We start from the raw sequence: 23,058 nt of genomic DNA on the forward strand, positions 1-23,058 counted from the left end.
AGAACCCAGACAGCCTTCTGTGGAAAAGAGTTCCACAGATTCACCACCCTCTGGCTGAAGAAATTCCTCCTCATCTCTGTTTAGAAGAATCGTCCCTTTAGTCTGAGATGGTGTCCTCTGGTTCTAGTTTTTCCGACAAGTGGAAAAATCCTCTCCACGTCAACTATCCAGGCATCTCAGTACCCTGCAAGTTTCAATAAGATCCCCCTCATTCTTCTAAACTCCCAACCAGTGCAGACCCAGAGTCCTCAACCGTTCCCCATATGGCAAGCTCTTCATTCTAGGGATCATCCTTGTGAACCTCCTCTGGACCCTTTCCAAGGCCAGCATATCCTTCCTTAAATACGGGGCCCAAAACTCTCACAATATTCCAAATGGTGTCTGACCAAAGCCTTATACAGTCTCAGAGGTACATCCCTGCTCTTGTATTCTAGCCCTCTCTACATGAATCCTAACATAGCATTTACTTTCCTAACTGCCGACTGAACCTGCACCTTAAGAGAATCTTGAACAATGGGCGCGATTCTCCCCCCCCCCACGTTCTTTACGGCGAGCGGCGATTCTCCGAGGCCGATGGGCCGGGCCTTCACGCCCGTTTCAACACGGCAGCAAACACACCTGGTCGCTGCCGTTGTGAAACGGGCGCCAGATGCCCGTTTGGGGCATCTAGAGACCCGATTGACACGGGAGCACCACAACTGTGCTCGGGAGGGGACAGGTCCGCGATCGGTGCCCACCGATCGTCGGGCCAGCGTCCAAAACAGACGCACTCTTTCCCCTCCGCCGCCCGGCAAGATCAAGCCGCCACGTCTTGCCGGGCGGCTGAGGAGAAAGACGGCAACTGCGCATGCGCGTGTTGGCGTTGTCCAACCTGCGCATGCGCGGCGGACGTCATCGGCTGCGTCAGCCGGCGGACGTCATCGGCTGCGTCAGCCGCCGTGACGCTTGACATGCGGCCTTCCCTCCTAGCCCCGCCCAGGGGGGAGAATCGGCCCGGAAGTGGCCGTGAAGGTCACGGCCTGTCCCACGGCAGCCTTTACGATTCTCCGCATTTGCGGAGAATCTCGCCCAATAACTCCCAAGTCCCTTTGTGCTTCTGATTTCCTAAGCATCTCCCTATTTAGAAAATAGTCTATGCCTCCATTCCTCCTTCCAAAGTGCATAACCTCACACTTTTCCATATTGTATTCCATCTGCCACTTCTTTGCCCACTCTCCAAGCCTGTCATGTCCTTCTGCAGCCTCCCTGCTTCACAATACTATCTGTCCCTCTACAAAGATCTTTGTATCATCTGCAAACTTAGCAACAGTGCCTTCAGTTCCTTCTTCCTGATCATTACTGTATATTGTGAAAAGTTGTGGTCCCAGCACAGACCCTTGAGGCACACCAATAGTCACCGGCTTCCATCCTGAAAAAGACCCCTTTATCCCACTCTCTGCCTTCTGCCAGTCAGCCAATGCTCTATCGATCCAGATTCCAGCATCCACAGTAATTTGCTTTTTCCATGTCAGGATCTTATCCTTGGCACCAAGGGCTCTTGCCTTATTTAACAAACTTTTATGTGGCACCTTGTCAAAGGACTTCTGGTTCTCCTTTCTCTAACTTCCTTGTTATCTCATCAAGGGACTCTAACAGATTTGTCAGACATGACCTCCCTTTGACAAAGCTATGCTGAAAATCATTTGGAAAAGCATCGCAAAACAGACACGTGGCCTGGGATTTCTTAATATTAATGATGGGATGCTGGGGGTAAATTCTCTGCCAGCCACAGGGGGAGATGGCGTAGTGGCAATGTCACTGGACTGTAATCCATTGGAAACATGGGTTCAGATCCTACCATGGCAACTGGTGGAATTTAAATTCTGTTAATAAATCTGGAATTATAAAGCTAATGTCCATAATGGTGTCTATGTTGTTTAAAAATACCCTTTTTAAGGGTTCACTGATACCCTTTTAGTTAAGGAAATCTGCCATCCTTACTTGACCTGACCTGCTAGTGACTCCAGACGCACAACAACGTAGTTGGCTCTTAGCTGCCCTCTGAAATAGAAATGGCCTACCAAGCCAGTTAATCCAAGGGCAATTAGGGGTGAACAACAAATGCTCAACTTGTCAGCGACGTACACATCACATGAAAGGACAAAAAGATTAATGGCTACCATTGAATTGTAATTTGGAGGCCAATTTTATTGTGGACTTAAATCTCTTTTCTGTGAATTGATTTTGAATCCTTTTTGCGGATGAAAAAGGAAAGTGTGGGAGGTCATTCCATTCTTGAATATCTGCCCATGGACATTTAACTTTTTTTAAGCAGATTTGACCAACCTTGACAATTTTATGGTAACCCTGGACAATGTTTTCAAATCAAATTTCTCACTGTAGTTGAACGTCCATTGGGGGATGCAATTATTTTAAATTGATACAGCCAATAAATTCATAATAAATATATTTGGTTTGAAATGGATATAAATTAAGTGGATAGTGAAGTGACATTAAGCTATAATATCTCTAACTGGGTATTGCATATCCTCGTTAATGCACGTCCCTCAGCATCCATCGATTTGGAACATTCTAGAATGTTATGAAATTTCTCAGTTTTGCAGGGTGTGCTACATGAATTATGCTTCTGCTTTTACTTTCAGCAATATCAGGTAGAATGATAGAAAGAATCTTCTCTGGAGCAGTCACAAGGTAAACTTTGCAATTGTTTTTAGATGAAAGTCTAAAGAACAATACAACAATTTGAATTGATATAGTTTCTTTCAGTGTTTACTTTATAGTGGTAGAACAACTTTTATGATCAGATTTATTTTACAGTTTAGGCAGTTAGGAACATGAGGCAGAGGAGCTGAGGCAGGCTATTTAACCCCTTTAGCCTGCTTTGCCATTCAGTATCATGCACCTTGCTAGCATTGGGAGGGTGGATTTAAGACCAGGTTCAGCAGGATTACTTCATCCACCTGTGCTGGCACTCGTACCAACTGCAAGATTGGGGATGGGAGAAGGGGTAGAGGTGGCACACAGCTTACAATGTGTGTGTGAATGTTTGTCTGGGAGGAAAAAAGCAATTGCAACTGTTTCTTCAGCGAGGAAACATGGCAAATGAAAGGTCATCTTGACCTGAAACAACAACTCTGTTTCTCTCCACAGATGTTACCCGCCCAGCTGAGCATTTCGGATTTCCAACATCCGCAGTATTTTGCTTTTCTAATGGCATTACTGGACCCTTCCCTCAGTTGTCTTCACTTCCTACTTTTCTGCTAACAGCCCCAATTATTTTTAATTTTTGAATGTGATCAATTGTCTCTAGAATGCTCTGTTGGAGGCATTAAAGTATTTCCAGTGTTTATGCTCATCTTTTTGTAGTTGAGGCAACAAAGTGTTCTTTTAAATTGTCATCCTTTGTACCCTTCAATGTGTGAAGAAGTATTTACTGCCAGTCGACTGCTGTTGTACTGAAAATTAACCATTACAAATATGAAACCTCATTCCTTCTTCTTTTAGGAGTTGTTGGAGATTTTAAGAATGCATAAAAATTGCTTTTCCTTTGTTTCTTTCTCTCAATGAAGTGTTCCTTTCCTTCTTAATTTCCCTTTCTTCATCTTATTTGGAATTGAATTCATGCATTCTAACTTGCACTTCTCTGTCCTTATGCAAACAACTTCACAATTCTTCAATCTGGTTGTTTACGATTATATGATTACTTGTCCTGTTCACCCAGGTTTCCCTTCCTGCTTCGGTACAAACTTGCATTTTAAGCAGCTTACCACACAAAAATTTTAAAAAGCAAGAGAATTTCCTATTAACAGCAGATGCATCGGAAGGCTGTAGCAAATTATGGCCCTATGTGAAATTATTTTATTTTACATGAATTTGATCCTGCAAGTGATCTGGACTAGAAGATTATTCCTAAAAGTTGTAAATCAAATGAGCCCAAAACTAACTTTAAAACTCCTTATTAATTTACAGGCATAGAAAAACTCCAAATGAAAGAAAGATTGGCTATGCAGACTTTGTGTGGTTTTTGCTTTCAGAAGAAGACAAAAAGACATCAACCAGGTGAGGAATTTGCATGTGTCATCAGCAGAGGTTGCAGGTGATTGCTTTTTCTGTTACAGAATTTTTAACTGAAGCAGAATTGAAATATTATAATCTTTATTATTGTCACAAGTAGGCTTACATTAACGCTGAAGTTACTGTGAAAATCCCCTGGTCACCACATTCCAGTGCCTGTCCGGGTACACGGAGGGCGATTTCAGACAGACAGTGATCCAAGCCCGGAATCAAACCTGGGACCTTAGCGCTGTGAAGCAACAGTGCTACCCACTGTGCTACCATGCCGCTTGATCCTTTTAGACATTTCAACACTTGCACTAGCCCTCTTTAATTTAAACTTTGTATCTGGTCTTTACCAAATTTATGAAGTATCCCAGTTTAAATATTTATACATTAAGCAAAACAGATCCATTCCCCAACACCATTAAAAAGATGTTGATCTTATTTACATGGTAAGAAGTCTTACAACACCAGGTTAAAGTCCAACAGGTTTGTTTCAAACACGAGCTTTCGGAGCACGGAGCAAAAACTTATAGCTAAGTTCCGCACGCATGAATGCGGACTCAACCGGGATCTGGGATTCATGTCGCATTACATTCGGCCCCCATCAACAAGCCTGGACTTGCAGAGGCCTACCGACTGAACTGGCTTGGGACAATTCACACCTCTTTAACCTGGAGTTACCTCTCTCTCTGCATCTTTGATGATTTGATTGCCTGCAGGTGCTCGCATTCCGGGGCATCTCTGACTGTGTCTATATAAACATTTCTGGAACAAGCCTTTCCATTCACCTGAAGAAGGAGCCGTGCTCCGAAAGCTCGTGTTTGAAACAAACCTGTTGGACTTTAACCTGGTGTTGTAAGACTTCTTACTGTGCTCACCCCAGTCCAACGCCGGCATCTCCACATCATGGCTTATTTACATGGGTTAGAGCAGCAGGATCTGGATTTATAGATCCGCAGTAATTACAAACTGTTTGCAGATTTTACAAGAAAGGAACAAACAAATGAGAATCTAAAGCTCTCTATTATTAGCCAGAATGGAGAGGACTTACTTGGAAGATAATGAAGACTGGAGGAAAATGAGTTTCTGTTGAAATGAATTCACTGCTCAGCTGTTGGGTAATTGAGAGGTTGTGTCATTTATATTCTTCTTTCCAAATCTTCTTTTTACCCACCGTTTAGGTAACTGCACTACTGCCGGTTACACTCAATTAAACAATGCCATACCGGTTAGCAACAGGGCAGATTTCTGAAACATACATCTTTGAATGGAGGGAAGGGCAGCAGTGCATCTAAAGGACCCGGACTGTTGTTTTACCTCTCTTAGTCTTGCACCCAGTCTGGCCAATCTCTCACCATCTCCAGCCTCCAACCCCTTGCATTGGAAGTTCGTCTCCAGCTGTTATGGAGAGTGTGTTTAATTGTAACAGCCAATCATTTCCTCCAGAATATCGGAACTTGGTCAGTTGTGTTCCCAATAGTAATACTGGACTTTTAATTAGTGAGTGACGGTTGAGTAGTACAAAAATACAAAATACCGGACAATCTCAGCAGGTCTGACAGCACCTGTGGAAAGAGAAGGGAGCTAACGTTTCAAGTCTGGATGACTCTTTGTCAAAGCTGGAGGGAACTGGCAATGGGGTCAGATTTAGGTGTGTGTGCACATGCTAATGATTATTATTATTATATAATTAATGATGACCAGCATTAAATTAAAAGCATGAAGATAAAAGGCAATTACTGCGGATGCTGGAATCTGAAACAAAAACAGGATAATAGACAATCACAGCAGGTCTAACAGCTTTAACAGAATCAACCAGACTCTAAACGTTAGCTCCTTTCTCTCTCGACAGATGCTGTCGGACCTGCCAAGATTGTCCAGTATTTTCTGTTAAATTAAAAGCAGTCAGCATTGATGCACTTGTGTTAGCCCAGGACAAAATCTGCAGTAATGTTTCCTGTAATTTTAAATTAAAATATACCACCAGTTGCTTCTATTTTGATATTTCTATCTTGCAACATTAGAAATGCCATTCTGAGAAAAGATCAAAATTGATTTCATCTTGTACCTCTTATGCATGCTGCCATTTACTTTTATATTTTGCTCTCTTATGGACCTTGTCTATTATTTCCCCCCCTGACAGTATTGAGTACTGGTTCCGCTGTATGGACCTCGATGGAGATGGTGTGCTGTCGATGTACGAACTGAACTATTTCTACGAGGACCAGTGCAAAAAGTTGGAGTGCATGTCTATTGAGCCACTGCCTTTTGAAGACTGCCTTTGTCAATTGTTTGATCTTGTTAAGCCAGAATGCGAAGGTATTTTTCTTCTATTCATTCATGCGATGTGGATATTTGTTCACAAAGGTACTGATATTGTTCACCCCTAACTGCCCTGCACTGAGTGAATTACGAGGCCCTTTCGGAGGATAGTTGAGAGTAAATCACATTGCAGTGGGCCTGAAGTCACATGTAACCAGACCAGAAAAGGGCAGGAAATTTTTCCCTCGAGGATATTGGTGGACCAGAAGGACTTTTACAAAAATCCAACAGTTACATGTCATCATTATTGATGCCAGCTTTATTATTCATAGAATCATACAATTTACAGTGCAAAATGAGGCCATGAGGCCCATTGAGTCTGCACCAGCCTTTGGAAACAGCGTTCAACCTCAGCCCAAGCCTCCACCCTATCCCTGTAACCCAGTAACCTCACCGTTGGGCACGAAAGGCAATTTAGCATGGCCAATCCACCTGACCTGCACATTTTGGACTGTGGGAGGAAGCCAGAGCAGCCGGAGGAAACCCCCACACACACTGGGAGAACGTGCAGACTCCACACAGGCAGTGACCCAAGCCGGGAATCGAACCTGGGACCCTGGAGCTGTGAAATAACTGTGCTAACCACTGTGCCAACATGCTGCCCACGTGCTGAATTTAAACCGCTGGCTGTTGTGGTGGGATTTGAACCCATGTGCCCAGAGCATTAGCTGAGTACTAGTTGAACCACACTAATACTGCACCACCATTACCCCTTAATTCTCACATTTGACAGTAGCTGAACTTCACAGAAAAATATCCAGTCCTGTTTGCAGATTTGATGCAAATAATTTGGTTTCTTCAGTTTACAAAGTAAATTATGAATAAACTTTTAACTTTACCTCTATGTAGAATGCATTTGGTTACATTGTATCAAAACTGCTGGATTGAACAAAGAAAAAAGAAAATTACAGCACAGGAACAGGCCCTTCGGCCCTCCCAACCTGCGCCGATCCAGATTCTTTATCAAACCTGTCGCCTATTTTCCAAGGATCTACTTCCCTCTGTTCCCCACCCGTTCATATATCTGTCCAGATGCATCTTAAATGATGCTATCAAACCCGCCTCTACCACCTCCGCTGGCAAAGCGTTCCAGGCACCCACCACCCTCTGCATAAAAAAACTTTCCACGCACATCTCCCTTAAACTTTCCCCCTCCTTGAAATTGTGACCCCTTGTAATTGACATCCCCACTCTTGGAGGAGGATCGAATTTCTCTGTGTTCACTCGCTCATCAATTTATGGTACCTTTCCGCCATTGTGAACGTATAGAGTGCTTACAGCTCGGGATTTTCAGGTTGGGCGCAGAGTAGAGCTTCCACCATTCTGATGTCATTTTAGGAGATCTCATCCAGCTGTAATAAGGGCGCTGTTTGAAAATTCAGCAGTTTCCTGCACTTGATTGCTATACTGTAACTTGCAGGATGCGTGTATGAATGGATAGTTATTTTTGATGTAACATTACTGATGTTTGAATAGATTTTCATCACAGCAATATGATATAGAATTAGCTTTGTTATTGCATCAATGTAAAAGCTGATAACTGGTAAAACCAGTTAATCTAGCAAGGCAGTTCAGTCACTTGTCTGAACGTACTAGTTGCCTTGAGGGTCACATTTGTTGTAACTTAAAACTTTATAGGTGATCCTGAAATAAATCTGTACTTCATATTTTTTTCTTTGCTAATTTTTTTTCCATCCCTTTTACTTATGAAAAATGAAAATCGCTTATTGTCACAAGTAGGCTTCAAATGAAGTTACTGTGAAAAGTCCCTAGTTGCCACATTCCGGCGCCTGTTCGGGGAGGCTGATACGGGGTATTGCAGCTATACCTGATCCTGTCCTCTCTTGATGCTTGTGTAGGCACTTTCCAATTGAGGTCACTATTTAGCATTGATATAACAATGTTGACTGCAGATGCCTACTCTCTCCCTGTTGAGATTCAGTAACAGCTGATAATGGGAGCCAGTCACTGGATAAACAGCAAACCTTCTAGAAAACATACATTTTTAAAATGTGTTTAACTTGAACTGTTTTTTAAAAAAATGAATTGGGTACATTAAATTTATTTTTTAAAAACTTGAACTGTTAAAATGGTTTAATCAGTTCTGTGAAATTAACTGGCAATTTTCTTTTAACCAGGAAAAATCACGCTCCATGACCTAAAGAAATGCAAGATGGCAAATGTATTTTTTGACACCCTTTTTAACATCGGCAAATATCTGGAACATGAGCAGAAGGATCCATTTTCAATTCCAAGGGTAATTGTTGCATTTATGAAACCATATCTTTTTCCTCTAAACTGCCTACCTCAAGTCCTCCAACCATATCCTTAAGGACAGAGTCTACACTTGGCGTAACAAGATACACAATTGAAACTGTTACGTTTCCTGTACTGTGACCTATCAGCACTTAGCACCACAGGATCTCACCATCTGGCAGTAGCTCCAGTTTGGTAATCATGTAGAAAGACCATGTAGAGGGATGAAACTGACAGTGCTTAGCACTCTTACCAGCCCCAGGTTTCCACTATGCAACAGCAGCATCTGATTGGTGTTGTGGTTACTTTTGGTGTTGTGGGTACTTTATGGACACTATCCGGAACTACAATGCGTTTTTAAAAATGTGTTCAACTGGTTTATAGTTCAATGTTGAGGTTAACAATTCATTCAAAAGCTTCAGCTTACACAGTATGAATGGTTGTGATGCCACCTCTTAAAGCCGAAAAGTACAGTATATCATCAATGGTCTGATTTTGATGACCACTGTTGCAATCTGAGCTGTTTCTCGTGTTTCCATTGTGATGCAATAATTCTCTAGGGGTTAAGTGTTGTCCAAATTTTCCATCGATGGATGAAACCTGGGACTGCACTACACTGGTCAGTCACCAGGTTGCAATTGATGATGTTTGCAGTCAATCAGGAGATACGCCATTGGGACATGAGGCTGTCATCGGCTTATAGGGTGTTCAGTGTGTTCCAGTAGGGACTATGGAAATTCCGATGTGTACGTGGGTTTTCCTTTTGACGTGATGTGTCAATGGCAATGCTTCATTAGCTGTCAGCAGATGGTGTTCCTTGAAGATCTCTTCCAAGTGGTGGTTCAGTGCACTAGCAAAAATTCCAGAGATGATCCTCATGACTTCCTGGAGCTGGCTATCTATCATATTTGTGTGGCAGCTCCTGAGTCAGGTTGAGCAGCAGTGTAGATCAGGGTGAGTGAAACAGTGCATAGTGTGTTGGCTTTTCTGCCCAAGGTAGTATCCACCCGTTTCCGTATGATATTTCCTCCTGTCTTGACCTTGGCATTGGCATTCTGGAGGTGTTGCCAGTAGGTCAAATTAAGATCAAGAGTAATGCCAAGGTGTTTTGGTGTTTGATCATAGGTGAGTGAGTTGCCACAGAGGTGGACAAAAACCTCTGCCTAGCTTCAGTAGAAGGCTGAAATGAGAATCTTTGCATGTTTGGTCAAAGTCTCCAATTTTTTAAGTAGGCTTCCAGAAATAATAAATCTTCAGTGTGTTTTCTCAATATCTTCAACTTCTTTCACCTAGAAAGCCAGGGCCAAGTCATCAGCATATGCGAAGAGCTGTGATTTTTGAATCATAGAATTTACAGTGCAGAAGGCGGCCACTCGGTCCATTGAGTCTGCACCGACCTGTGGAAAGAATACCCTACCTAAGCCCACACCTCCAACCTATCCCCGCAACCCAGTAACCCCACCCAACCTTTTGGATATTAAGGGGCAATTTAGCGTAGCCAATTCACCTAACCTGCACATCTTTGTTTTGTGGGAGGAAACTGGAACACCCAGAGGAAACCCACGCAGACACAGGGAGAAAGTGCAAACTCCACGTAGTCACCCGAGACCAGAATTTAACCCTGGTCCCTGGCGCTGTGAGGCAGCAGTGCTAACCACTGTGCCACCCACGACTTTCTAGGAGGCACATCACTGGTACATGTGCTGAAGAGAGCCACTGTGAAAACTAACCTCTGTGGGAGCCCATTGGTTATGTGTGGGCTGCTGATATGATCTCCAGGGTGCACACGGAACTGTTGGTTCCTGATCATGAAGTTGATTAATTGTTGGGTATTCACACAGCAGATGATTTTGCAGAGGTTCAGCAGCATGCCTATGTAGCACACTGTGTCTTAGGCACAGGATTAGTCAACAAAAGCAAGTCATTGTGCTCGAGCCTTTCTAGAAACTGGCCTTGTAATGTCACATCAGTGTCAGAACCTGCTCCAAGCAGTTGCAGCCTGAAAGGGTGGTAGAGATAGAAACCCTCACCGCATTTAAAATAAATACTTAGATCTGCACTTGAACTACAGCAACCTACAGGGCAGCAGACTGAGAGCTTGAAAGTGTGATTAGATTGGATAGCTCCTTTTCTATCCTATACATGTAATGTGAGGAGGGTCTTCTGCGGTTTTTTATATGAACTACCCATTTTTTTAAAAATTCTTTTTTAAATTTAGTGTACCCAATTATTTTTTTCCAATTAAGGGGCAATTTAGCATGGCCAATCCACCAAGCCTGCGCATCTTTGGGTTGTGGGGGTGAAGCCCACGCAGACACGAGGAGAATGTGCAAACTCCATACGGACAGTGACCCAGGGCTGGGATTGAAACCCAGGTCCTTGGTGCTGTAGGCAGCAGTGCTAACCACTGTGCCATGTGCCGCCCTATATATGAACTAGGCTTTTTTTTTTCTTTCATGGGATTTGTGTGTCACCATTTTATTGCTGTAGGTCTGAAGGCCAGACCGGATAAGGATGTCAGATTGCTTTCCCTAAAAGACATTAATGAACCATGATAGTTCCCACGGGTGCAAGTTGTCGTGACTAGCTTTTAACTCCAGATTTTATTAATTGAATTTAAATTTCACCAGCTACCCTGGTGGAATTTGAATCCATGTCCCCAGAGCATTATCCTGGGCCTCTGGATGACCAATCCAGTGATAATACCACAGCATCACCATCTGCCCATCTTTGTGCTAATTGTCAGGTTCATCCTACTTCTCTTTAGGATCAACTATTCTGCGTAACCAAGAATCCGCTTTGAACCATCTAGATTCTTCTCAAGGTAATTCCAATGGGGCAGCCCCACACCATCCAGAAATCCCAGGGCTGCCGGTGCAACGGAGAATCCCGACAGCAGAGAATTCAGCCCATGGTCTTTGAGCCAGGGTTCCATTCTGGGATCTCCCTGTCAGTTAGAATGTCAAGAGGGATTGTAGCAGAACATAATCCTGGTTAAATATAACTTTTGTAACGCCCATACAATTTTGATCTTTCCTGTGCAGCAAGATGTGGAGAATGATGGACCAGAAATGACTGACTGGGAAAAGTATGCTTTGCAAGAGTATGAGAATTTGGTGGCTGAAGAAGCAGCCAATGAAAACTGGAATGACGGGTAAGAGACTGCCGATTAACAAAAGTCAGTGTCTTCTTTTACCCAAGGGGTGTTTGAAAATTAACTAGCCTTTGTCAGATTGAAAGATTGACCTTGCCTTGGAGCTCCCTCCCTAACAGCACTCTTGGTGTACTTACACCACATGGACTTGTGGTTCAAGAAAGTGGCTCACCACCACCGTCTTGAGGGCAGTTAGGGGTGGGTAACAAATGCTAGCCTAGCCAGCGACACCCGCATCCTGCAAAATAATTTTTAAATATTCCCTTGGTTTGTAACAACAAAATACTCCAGATGTTGAAAATCTGAAATATAAACAGAAAATCTCGCGGGTCAAGACAGCATCTGTGGCGAGAGAAACAGTCTGAATTTTCAGGATGGCGTATGCTCCGTGTCCACCTCCTGGAGAGTCGACTGGAAACACATTCTTGCCTACTCATTTGGCATTTCAATGTTGTTTGACAGCAGCCAGGTCAACCACCTGAATTTGGGTGGAAGTCCCGTCTCGGAGAGCTTTCGGTCAATCAGTTTAGCTGATTGCTCTCCAGCCTCTGCAGGCAGTGTCCGTAAGAGACACTGCAGTTCCATGCCTGAGACTACATCCCAGGACCGCAGTTCTGGTAAGTACCAAGGGTCCCAGGGAGGGTAAGGGATACCCTTTGGGGATGTGGAGGGAGCGGGCGGTCTCTGTCGGGGTGTCAGCTGGAGGGGAGGGTGCCCCCAGCCTAAAGAGGCCATTCGATTTAGCCCCCCCCCCCCCCCCCCCCCCCCCCCCCAACGCAGAGCATAAAACACCAGCTGATGTTTCAGATTGATGACCTTTCATCAAAACTGAGTAAAGACAGAAATGTAATATATTTCTAGCAAGTGAAAGGAGCCGGGGTGGGGGGGGGGGGGGCGAAAAACAATGGGAATGTCTGTGTTAGAAAGGAGTACAGAAGAGATTAAATTACAAAATGTTTTGTGCTGCAAAAGCCAAAGACTGTGGTATTGGGAAAAGAAACACAAGATGTGTCTTGATGATGTGTGACTGGATGGATAGCATTGGAATCAATATTAAGTTCAGCAATTTTAGATCATAAACTCTGCCTCCATTTTGTTCATTTTTTTTTACTGGTTTAGTTTTCTCTTTTTAATCTTTTACTTTGAATTCAGGTGGCTGCTATCCAGTCAGTCAAAAAAACTGAAACATTAACTGTTACTCCTCACTGCTGCCAGAACTGCAAAGTATTTCTGTTTCATTTTCAAACTTTGTACCTCTTTAGACTTGGGATAAAAGTACTGACCTGTAGATCATTTTGTTGGTATAGCTTTTAGAACTGATTTTTAAAAATATAACTAAATATTATCATGTCTATCACACGTCAGGTTGCTGGGACAATGGAAAAAGTATCCAGAGCTGACATCAATTTCAGAGAATTTAATCCCTGCACACATACGCAACCCCTTCCGCCTGCCTGAGAATGCGCCCGCCGCCCCCTTCAGTCCCCACGTGATTCTCTGCTCACTGGCTCCCTTGCAGTCTGATTCACCCGACTTGAAGCTCGCCATTAACCAGGGGGGAGTTGCTTTTAAGTAGTCCCTCGCCACTCACTCCCAGTCAACGTAAGGATGGCAGTTTGCAGACCTGTTCCTCACTTTGGGGATGCCGATCCGGCCAGGCTTCTCAACACTGTGGATGAGAGGTGGGCCACCCGGTTTCCCTCGAGGGGGTCAGAAGAGCAGCAGCAGGGTCAGTAATGCAGCCTGGGAAGCAGCTGCTGTCAGTTTAGGTTGCATGACGGGGAGGGTCGCCATCCAATGCAGGAAGAAGACCAACAATATCTACTGAGCTGCAAGGTTACGTTACCAGCACTCTCCTGGCATCAGTTCCACCTGCCACCCCTCAAATTCCCAAATCTCTTCTCTCTCTCTCTCTCTCTCCTCCCCCCCCCCCCCCCCCCCCCCCCCCCAATATCACTGGCTGTCACTTAGCACCCTCCCCACATCCGATCTTTGTGCTTGTTCCTCAGAACCCCCTATACCCACCAGCGCAGCCCCCTTCATATGCTGGTGCAGTGCCCACACATGCCACTTGCTATAAACCCCCCAATCCATCAAACATGCGGCTCACAATGCCCTCTGTTTGTCCCTGCAGGAGAAGATGGCCCATAATAAATGGGAAAAGGCCAAGACTGGGGGGGAATCCAGAGACCCGAGTCCTCACCCCCTATGAGGAACGGGCCCTGGAAATGGCGGGGTTGCTGGAGGGCAGTCACCGACAGTGAGGCTGGCCTGTGCCAGAGAGAGGCAAGGATCGACTGCCCCTTCACCCAGGTGACCTGTCTCATGTTCATGTCAGAAAATTATCCGAACCTCTCACTGACAACATGTCGATTGTCTCACAGGGTCTTCATCTAAGAGGCCGGGCCATCCAGAGTTATTTTCCCCCTATCCAGGGGAGCTCTGAGGAGACTGCCTTGAGGCACCTGAGCTATCACCCACATCTTCCATCAGCACATAAGAAAACACCTCGGTGGGAAATATTAGTGGACAGGCCTCTGGGGCACAATGTGGTGAGAACGGCAGTTGCTAATGCACATCATGGGGAGGGGAGTCAGGAACATCCGAAGGATACCGCAATCGGAGATGTGCTGGGTCCCAGCCAGATTTTGAGTCTCTGGACGAGGTTCTCAGAGGTGATGCAAATGATAGAACACAGCCGTGAGATTGAGGAGGGTTTGTCAGCGACACTCCAGTGACTGCACGACCAATTGGAACCCCAAGGCTTTCAGGCACAGGAGATGATGCCGACAATGTGTGACACAGAGGCCACCACTGCTAGGGTGACGACAGCTGTGGAAAACCTGGAGCACAGCGTCCGCATCTTGCGTGGTGGTATCGAAGTCATGGCTCACTCTGTGATGACTGTGGCAGAGAGCCTCAACATCATGTTCCAGTTGCTGAGGGACATGTACCGGGCGCAGGTGGACATTGCTGAGGTACTCCAGAGCATGGCCCAGTCACTGAGGACCATCACTGAGGGTGTCGACACCATGGCGCAGACAATGGGGACTGTCCCGGACTGGCAGCACTAGATGACTCTCAGGCCTCTGGAGCTCACATGAGCTGCCCCTCCATCCCATGGAGGCCCCAAGGGCCCTACGGGCACAGTTGGGGAGGAGGAAGCGCTGGAGTCCAACCTGGTGCCTGTGACCCAGAAGATGATGGCAGTCTCCAGTTCTTCCAAATCAGTCCACCCCTCGTGACGCCAACACATCTTTAGGGCAGTGGGCAGAACAGGGTGGCACAGTGACACTGGTAAGTCAGATGCTTCCCCCCCACCCCACCCCAAGTTCCAGCCTCTCCAGAGGACGTTTGCCTTCAAAAGGCAACAGGGTGCAGAAAGCAGCATGCTGCCTCCACCTCCTGATGTGCATCCTGGGGAAACACCTAGACAAAGCAATAGACCACAAAGGATCAAGAACAATAAGAAGCTCCGAGTGGTCACCGCAGGGGAGGATGGTTGTGAGCGGCTCTCAACAGTAAAACAGGAGTCAGATTTCTGCAGAAACTGATGAGCACCAGTACTTTTCTCACAGCGAGTTATCACTCTCCTGCCTTGTGTAGTGACCCTCTGACAGTGCCAACACAGGCCCCATCACCTTGGAAAAATTCTAAATGAATAATGAATCTGGTAATGAGAACAGCCGGGGTGAAAGCTAGCAATTTGCATTTCTTATGTATGAAAGTTGGTGACAGAATGTAATTTGTGTAGATCGGCTTCTCTGCTGGTCATATTTGTTTGTAAATTCCTCATTTTGCCACCATTGGTGAAAACCACATCTAGCACATCAGAAATTCTCCAAAGAGGCAACCAGATAGGTTGATGAAGGCCTTACTTGGTTTAACCGCATGATATACAAAACTTATTTAAATTCATGAAATTTGAGAAATTGCCTAATTCAGTGTTCTACAAACTTTTTTCCGGGGACCCATTTTTACCAACCGGCCAACCTTTGGGACCCAACCCGGCCAACCTTCGCGACCCGCACCGGCCGACCTGCGCGATCCACCGTTTTCTCTTATCTTGGTTGCTGCTGACAAAAATGGAGGAAATGGTTTTGGGTCCCTCATGGCCCTCGTACACGCTCCTCCAATGGAACCTGTTGGATGAAGGTGAAGCCTTCCAGGGTTGAAAAGTATGGAGTCTCCATCTGTCCAAAGTTCTGCATTTTTTTCCGGTAAAATTTTATCAAATTAATCCCCCCCCCCCCAACCCGAACTTGTAAAAATTAAATGAATAAACCCCCCCGAACTTGTAAAACAAAAAGCCGCGACCGTTTAAAAAAAAAACGGCCGCACTGCGCATTCGTGCCTGTTCATCGGCGCACGTGCGTATCGTGTTGCGCATGCGCGCCGATGATCTGGCACACGTGCTGTGCGGTCGCATTATTTTTACATGTTCACGGCCATTTTGAAAGCCACTTGCAGCCAGCGTTTCTAACAGCCGGCTGCTGCGGCTGTTGTGCGCAGATTTGCATGATCGGGAGCGCCGCAACGGACGGCTCCGCGACCCTCCCGACACCCGCCCGCGACCCACCCGCGGGTCACGCTCCCGAGTTTGACAATGCCTGGCCTAATTGCACTGGAAATTGTTTTTGCAATTGGATATAGGAAGGGGCGATAACTAAAGCTCTAATTGAGGTTAGTGTAGCGATGGAATCTGACCTAGGCCTTTTAGTCTTTGCAGTATTCATAAATAAGAGTACCAATGCCTTACTAAGTGCTGCCTTTTTAGGAATTCCACCTTTTGTATGAGATTTTAAAGCAAAATTCCAGTATAAGATGCCATGGAATACTTGATGAACAGGGAGCTAGTTATTCTTGTGCCCTGATCAACATTTATTTCCTCAGCCAATATCAGTTAAAACAGATGAACTGCTCTTTCTTTAATTTGTGGTTTATGGCACCTTTTAAAATAGCTGTTCTATTTACATGTAGAACGCTGACTGCATTTCAAAAGTAATACATTCGATTGTAATCTGCATTGAAATATTCTGATTCGAAACAAGTCTGTAAACTTGAGTAGTAGTTAGTAACTCATTAACCATATTGAATGCCAGTGTGAATAATAGAGATCAGTGATCGACAATACTGTATTTAACCAGAAAGGTGATCTCGCCATATAACCCTCAAGTTACCCAGTAACTATGAAAATCGGTCTTTGGTAATTTAACAAATCCATTGAAATTAGTTGAGAAGAGAATGGGGTGGGTATAAAATTGGACATTGACTTGCTATTGATAGCTTTGAATTCCTGCCAAAGGCCAATTTCACGCCTATTATTTCTGTATTCAAGTGGTGCCCCATGTTAGCGGTTACATAAATAGTTAAATATGATGAACTTTTTTTTAAAAGTATGAAGCCACCTTTTATTTATCCCCACCCTGTCAAACTTTACTTTTCTCTCCGAGTGCCTGCTGGCATACTTGCTTGGTGTATTATGCGTGTGTGTTTGGCTCATTTCCAATTAAAATCTTCATTTTCTCAATAATTATGAGAAAGAGGCAGAAAATAGTAGTACCAAATCAGATGAGGTTAAAAGCTTGAATATGCATTGACCGTGTTGGTTCATGGAATCCATTCTCCCACAGTTTCTTGTCTAGTGTGTAATGTGTGTACATGCTGAAACAAATTTTCAATGGAATCACTCATTTAATGCAAGATTGGGTCCCAAGCGACACTATTAAAATATTGACTGCATTACTGTCTGAAATTCAAATGTTTCTTTAAATTACTTTCATCGTTCACCATCGCATGCGTTGTAACACAGACTGTGGACAGCTTGTTTTCGCAGCTAGTTGGAATTGCTAGTTAATTCTGACTCCTTGTTTTGGCCTGCATATCTGCCTCATTACTTCCTGTATTGTTGGTGCCTTTGGTAAATTTTGAATTAAATTGATCATTTTCTCAACGATTGTGAGAAGTGCGAATAATTCTGTGCCAGTTGTGCTTAAATCACTTGCATTTGAAATTTCAGCTCCAGTACTTAATGCTGTATAATTCAAAACATTTGCCTCTGAGTTATACTTGTAAAGCTTTGGCTCCGCTCTGCAGTTTGATATTTGCCCCTTTTTTTATAATTGAAATATAACATGAGGTTAGTGATAATAGCAATGTGACATTAGTGCAGTTTTAAGCTGGTGAATGTAGTCCCATTGCTTTCATAAACTATGAGGTTCTGCAAATAAATGTTCTTAAACTTTTGTACTTCGATTTGAGTCAAAATGCAATGATTTCCATTGTGTTAATTTGAATCTCCTAATGTGACCATTGAGTACACAACCTCAAATCCAACAATAGTTGGGCCAGAACCTCAAGTCTAATAATAGTTGGGCCAAAATCTGTTGTCAAAATAATGATGGCCATGATGTGGAGATGCCGGCGTTGGACTGGGGTGAGCACAGTAAGAAGTCTTACAACACCAGGTTAAAGTCCAACAGGTTTGTTTCAAACACGAGCTTTCGGAGCACGGCTCCTTCTTCAGGATGAGCCAATGGTGCTCACTGTTCTTTATCCATAATTAGTACAGCAACTTTAGATGAGGAGCAGATGCATGATTAAATGTGAATGCCCAAAGGTTGCTGTCCAAGTTCTATTTCATCGCTCTACTGTTCTCAAAGTTCTCACTTTCGGCAGCTTCGTAGACCAAGTTTTTTTTGAGGATGCAGGGCTAAAGTTAGATACCGTTAGATGCCCTGCTCACTGAAAATTCTGGCCGGGAATAATGAAACACTAGGTTTTACTGCCACCTAGTGAATGAAATAAGCATTTCGTCAAGTAGATGATCCGTGTGAGCTTGGAATCATAGAATATTCTGGCACAGAAGCTTTAAACAAATTGATTTTTAATGATCATTAAATGAGTGTTTAGAGAGACTCTACTCTTTCCACCAACTTGCTCTTCTTCACCTATTCTACCAAGTAAGATAACTTTTAAATAGTGAGTGCACATAGAATTTTGGCTTTAATAAAGACTTTAGCGTGGAGCTGAGCTATAGAAACTTTACTATTGGGCTGAGGAGAAAGTAACAACTTTGATCGTAAAGCACATGTTCATTTTTTTTCTAACCTTCATAAAATAGTGATCTCCAATACAGAGTTGCATATTTCAGATTCATCATGTGAACAGTACTCATGGTACTGTTCAAATGATGATGAGACCTTGTCCTCATTTTCTAAAACGTAGCATGCCAGTCTCTCGTGAAGAACAGTAATTGTTCATAATTGTGTGTTTTTGTCTCACATTTCCCATCGTGCCTGTCTACCAAAGAATTATAATTACTGGTATTTTCACTTGGTGCAGAAAGCACTGGTTAACAAAAGTTATAACTTAAAAGAGGCACACATTGACTGTATCAAAAAATCGAGTTTGCCATATTCTGGAAGAGATTGTAAATCTAGTCTTTTCATCTTGTGTGCATCCATGGTCACACCTGAAAGAGCAGCTACTGATGCATCACACTCAGAGACACAGAAGTACAAGACCAGAAAAGTTTCTCCAGGCTATGTGATTGGATCCAAAAATGGATGTCTGCAAAACATCAGACATCCATAAGGCATGGAATTCTACTTAACCCAAAAATAGTTACCTGTTCAATCACCAATCAAATATCAACTGGCGAATGAGAAGAATCAAAAACAGCGACAAGGAACATTTAATCGTCACGAGGTGCAATCTGCACAAAACTGACTGGTCAAATTTCAAATCTATCGTGCGCAATATAGCAAGCACCTCAAAACCAACCAGTTAACTTGTTGAGCTTTCCACACTACCCATGCCAGGCAATGACCATCTCCCACAAGAGAGAATCTAACCATTTCTCCTTTACATTCAGTGACATTACCATTGCTGAATCACCCACTAACCATTGACCAGTAAACTGAACTGGACCAGCCATATAAATACTGGATTTGCAAGAGCAAGTCAGAGGCTGGAGATTTTACAGCAGGTAACTCGCCTCTTGGCTCCCTAAGTCGTGTCCACCATCTACAAGGCGTGATTGAATACTCTTCACTTGACTGGATGATTGCAACTCCAACAACACTGAAGTAGCACCCGTCCAACACTTTCTACATTTCATATCTCCACAAACACACACAGTGGTAGCAATGTGCACCATCTACCCAATGAAATGCAGCAACCTTCCAAACCCACACCCTCTACCGTCTAGAAAGATGAGGGCAGCAGATGCATGGGAAGACCACTACCTGCAAGTTCTCCTCCAAGTCACATATCATCCAGCCTTGGAACTAATTTGCCATTCTTTCAATGTCATAGGGTCAAACTTCTGGAACTCCCTTCCTAACTGCACCGTGGATGTTACTACACAACATGGATTGCAGAGATCCAGGAAGGCGGCTCACCACCACCTTCTTTAGAACCATTCTGGATGGGCAGAAACTACTCACCTGGCCACCAACCGTCACATCCTGTGAAATGTTTTTTTAAAACACTATCTCCTGCTACAGCACAGGAAGTCACTGACATCATCATTGTGCACCTGGAACAGGATGTCGGCACCCATCGCCCCCTTGCCGCTTCACATGCCCCACCCCCACCATGCGCCACTTGCTGTCTACCCCCTAGGGGCTGGTTTAGCACACTGGGCTAAATCGCTGGCTTTTAAAGCAGACCCGGGCAGGCCAGCAGCACGGTTCAATTCCCGTACCAGCCTCCCCGAACAGGCGCCGGGATGTGGCGACTAAGGGCTTTTCACGGTAACTTTATTGAAGCCTACTCGTGACAATAAGCGATTTTCATTCATTCATTTTTTCATTTTCATTTCAGTTCACTTGCTGTCCTGCTTGCTGCCTATAGTTAACAAGGGAGCAGGGCAGCAAGTGAGAGGGAGACGGTGAGCAGTAAGGAACGGACCAGCCAATGTGGCAGGGTGGAGACCAAACTGCAATGGATTTATTATGGGTTCAATAGTTAGCAGTCCTTGACCATGGCGGAAAAAACTTCATCTCATTGATGCTGCACTTGTTAAAATATATTTACATTGCTCAATGTTACAGCTGAGATATATCAAAGATGTCACAGGCATTGCAACTGCATATCCAGTGAATGCACCCCCCTGAGCTCCAGTGTCAGCAATTCTGCCTATGTTCCAGACAGCCAATGAGTGATAAAGCTTTAAAAGATCCGTTATTAGTACTAATGATATAATTGCAAGATTTCTAAAAGAGAGAGCCTTTCTTTTCTGTAATAAATAAAACACTGGCTGACATTATTCCATGTTGACTGCAGGGACTCTGAGCTGTCTGACTACTAAAAGATACAACTATAAACAAAGAGAAATTTTAAGGTAAGAAAACATTTGCAACTATTTCAAGTGTCTTTAAGTTTCATGTGAACAAGACAGTAATCTTTATTATTGTCACAAGTAAGTTTACATTAACACTGCAAAGTTACTGTGACTAGCCCCTTGTCGCCACACTCCGACGCTTGTTCGGGTACACTGAGGGAGGATTCAGAATGTCCAATTCACCTAAAAAACACATCTTTCGGGACGAGTGTGAGGAAACTGGAGCGCCCGGAGGAAACCACGCAGACACTGGGAGAATGTGCAGACTCGGCACAGACAGTGACCCAAGCGGGAATTGAACCCGTTACCCTGGTGCTGTGAAGCAACAGTGCTAACCACTGGGCTACTATGCCACCCCCTTGTATGTCTTTGACTATTTGTATGTTTTTTAAATCAGCAGCTGGCAGCACGGTAGCATAGTGGTTAGCACATTTGCTTCACAGCTCCAGGGTCCTAGGTTTTATTCCCAGCTTGGGTCACTGTATGTGCGGAGTCTGCACGTTCTCCCCATGTCTGTGTGGGTTTCCTCCGGTTTCCTCCCACAGTCCATAGATGTGGGGCGCGATTCTCCGCAAATGCAGCGAATCGTAAAGGCTGCCGTGAAACTGGCCATGTTTCACGGCAGCCTCCGCGCCCCCTCCCGGGACCTGATTTCCCCCCCCCGCCCCCGGGCGGGGCTAGCAGCGGGGCCCCGTGAAGCACGGCATCACAGACTTAGCGACCGTCGCTAAGTCCGCGCGCCAAGCGTCACGCCGGCTGACGCGCGCGATGATGTCAGCCGGCATGCGCGGGTTGGACGGCTCCAACCCGCGCATGTGCGGGGCCGTCATCTCCCTCGGCCGCCCCGCTGACTGATCCTGCGGGGCGGCGGAGGGAGAAAGAGTGCGTCCGTTACAGACGCACTGCCCGCGATCGGTGCCCACCGATCGCGGGCCCATGCCCCCCTTGGCACAGCCGTGGTACTGCCGTGCCAATTGGGGCCCTGGATGCCCAGAACGGGCATGTTGCGGCTGTTTTTACGACGGCAGCAAGCAGGTGTGTTTGCTGCCGTAAAAACGGTTGTAAAGGCCTGGGCACTCGGCCCATCGGCCTGGGGAGAATCGCTGTTCGCCGTAAAAAACGGCGAGCAGTGATTTGTGTCGTGGGGCGGCCGTGGTGTTGGGGGGGGGGGGGGGGGGGGGAAGAATAGCGGGAGGGCGTGAAAAATGTCGGGGACGCCCTCCAGCTATTCTCCGACCCGTCGTGGGCAGCGGAGAATCGCGCCCATGGAGTTTAGGTGGATTGGCCATGATAAATTGCTAGTGTTCAAAAAAAGGTCTCTGTGTTATGGGGATAGGACTTAAGTTGGGTGCTCTTTCCAAGAGCCGGTGCAGACTCGATGGGCCGAATGGCCTCCTTCTGCTCTGTAAATTCTATGATTGAAAGACCCACTGTTCAACAGTTAAAGGAAAGGATTGAATTAATGAGCAGTTCATTGCCCGTCATTTTGTTTTAATATTTGGGCATTAGGTAAACTGTGTCCAATAATGGACCACAGTAAAAGGAAAGGGCTAGCATTTACATAACACCATGTGTGCTTGCGTGTGTGTGTGTCCTATGAGGTGACAAGTACCTCTTCAAATATAGAATTGCCTTAACCAAAATGGGTGGACAACAGAGAAGTTTGTTTAACATTCCTTCAACGGTTTAATTTTAAATGTAAGCACTAATGGGAACACCAGCCCCCATTTGTTTTTGTACTTCATTTTTTACAGGACGTGGGTGTGGGCTTTGCTGGCAGTGCCAGCATTTGTTGCCCATCCCTAATTGCCCTCTAAGGTGGTGGTGAGCTGCCTTCTTGAACAGCTGCAGTCCATGTGTAGGTACACCCACTGTGCTATTAAGGAGGGAGTTCCAGGATTTTGACCCAGCGACAGTG

The 23,058-nt window shown here is 44.9% G+C and overlaps 1 protein-coding gene across 2 annotated transcripts in view; it reads left to right on the forward strand.

Annotated features, from left to right (window-relative positions):
- Positions 1-23,058, forward strand: part of ppp2r3b (protein phosphatase 2, regulatory subunit B'', beta) — a 143,611-nt gene that overhangs the window by 118,136 nt on the left and 2,417 nt on the right. For both annotated transcript variants that reach the window (XM_038818195.1, XM_038818196.1), the window contains 6 exons: positions 2,643-2,691; positions 3,970-4,059; positions 6,203-6,378; positions 8,520-8,638; positions 11,682-11,791; positions 21,083-21,140. In XM_038818195.1, coding sequence (XP_038674123.1) covers positions 2,643-2,691; positions 3,970-4,059; positions 6,203-6,378; positions 8,520-8,638; positions 11,682-11,791; positions 21,083-21,107 — 569 coding nt within the window. In that variant the 3' untranslated portion in view covers positions 21,108-21,140. The remainder of the gene's footprint in view (positions 1-2,642; positions 2,692-3,969; positions 4,060-6,202; positions 6,379-8,519; positions 8,639-11,681; positions 11,792-21,082; positions 21,141-23,058) is intronic.

This window comes from Scyliorhinus canicula, chromosome 14 (assembly GCF_902713615.1).
Source record: "Scyliorhinus canicula chromosome 14, sScyCan1.1, whole genome shotgun sequence".
NCBI classification, from domain to species: Eukaryota; Metazoa; Chordata; class Chondrichthyes; order Carcharhiniformes; family Scyliorhinidae; genus Scyliorhinus; species Scyliorhinus canicula.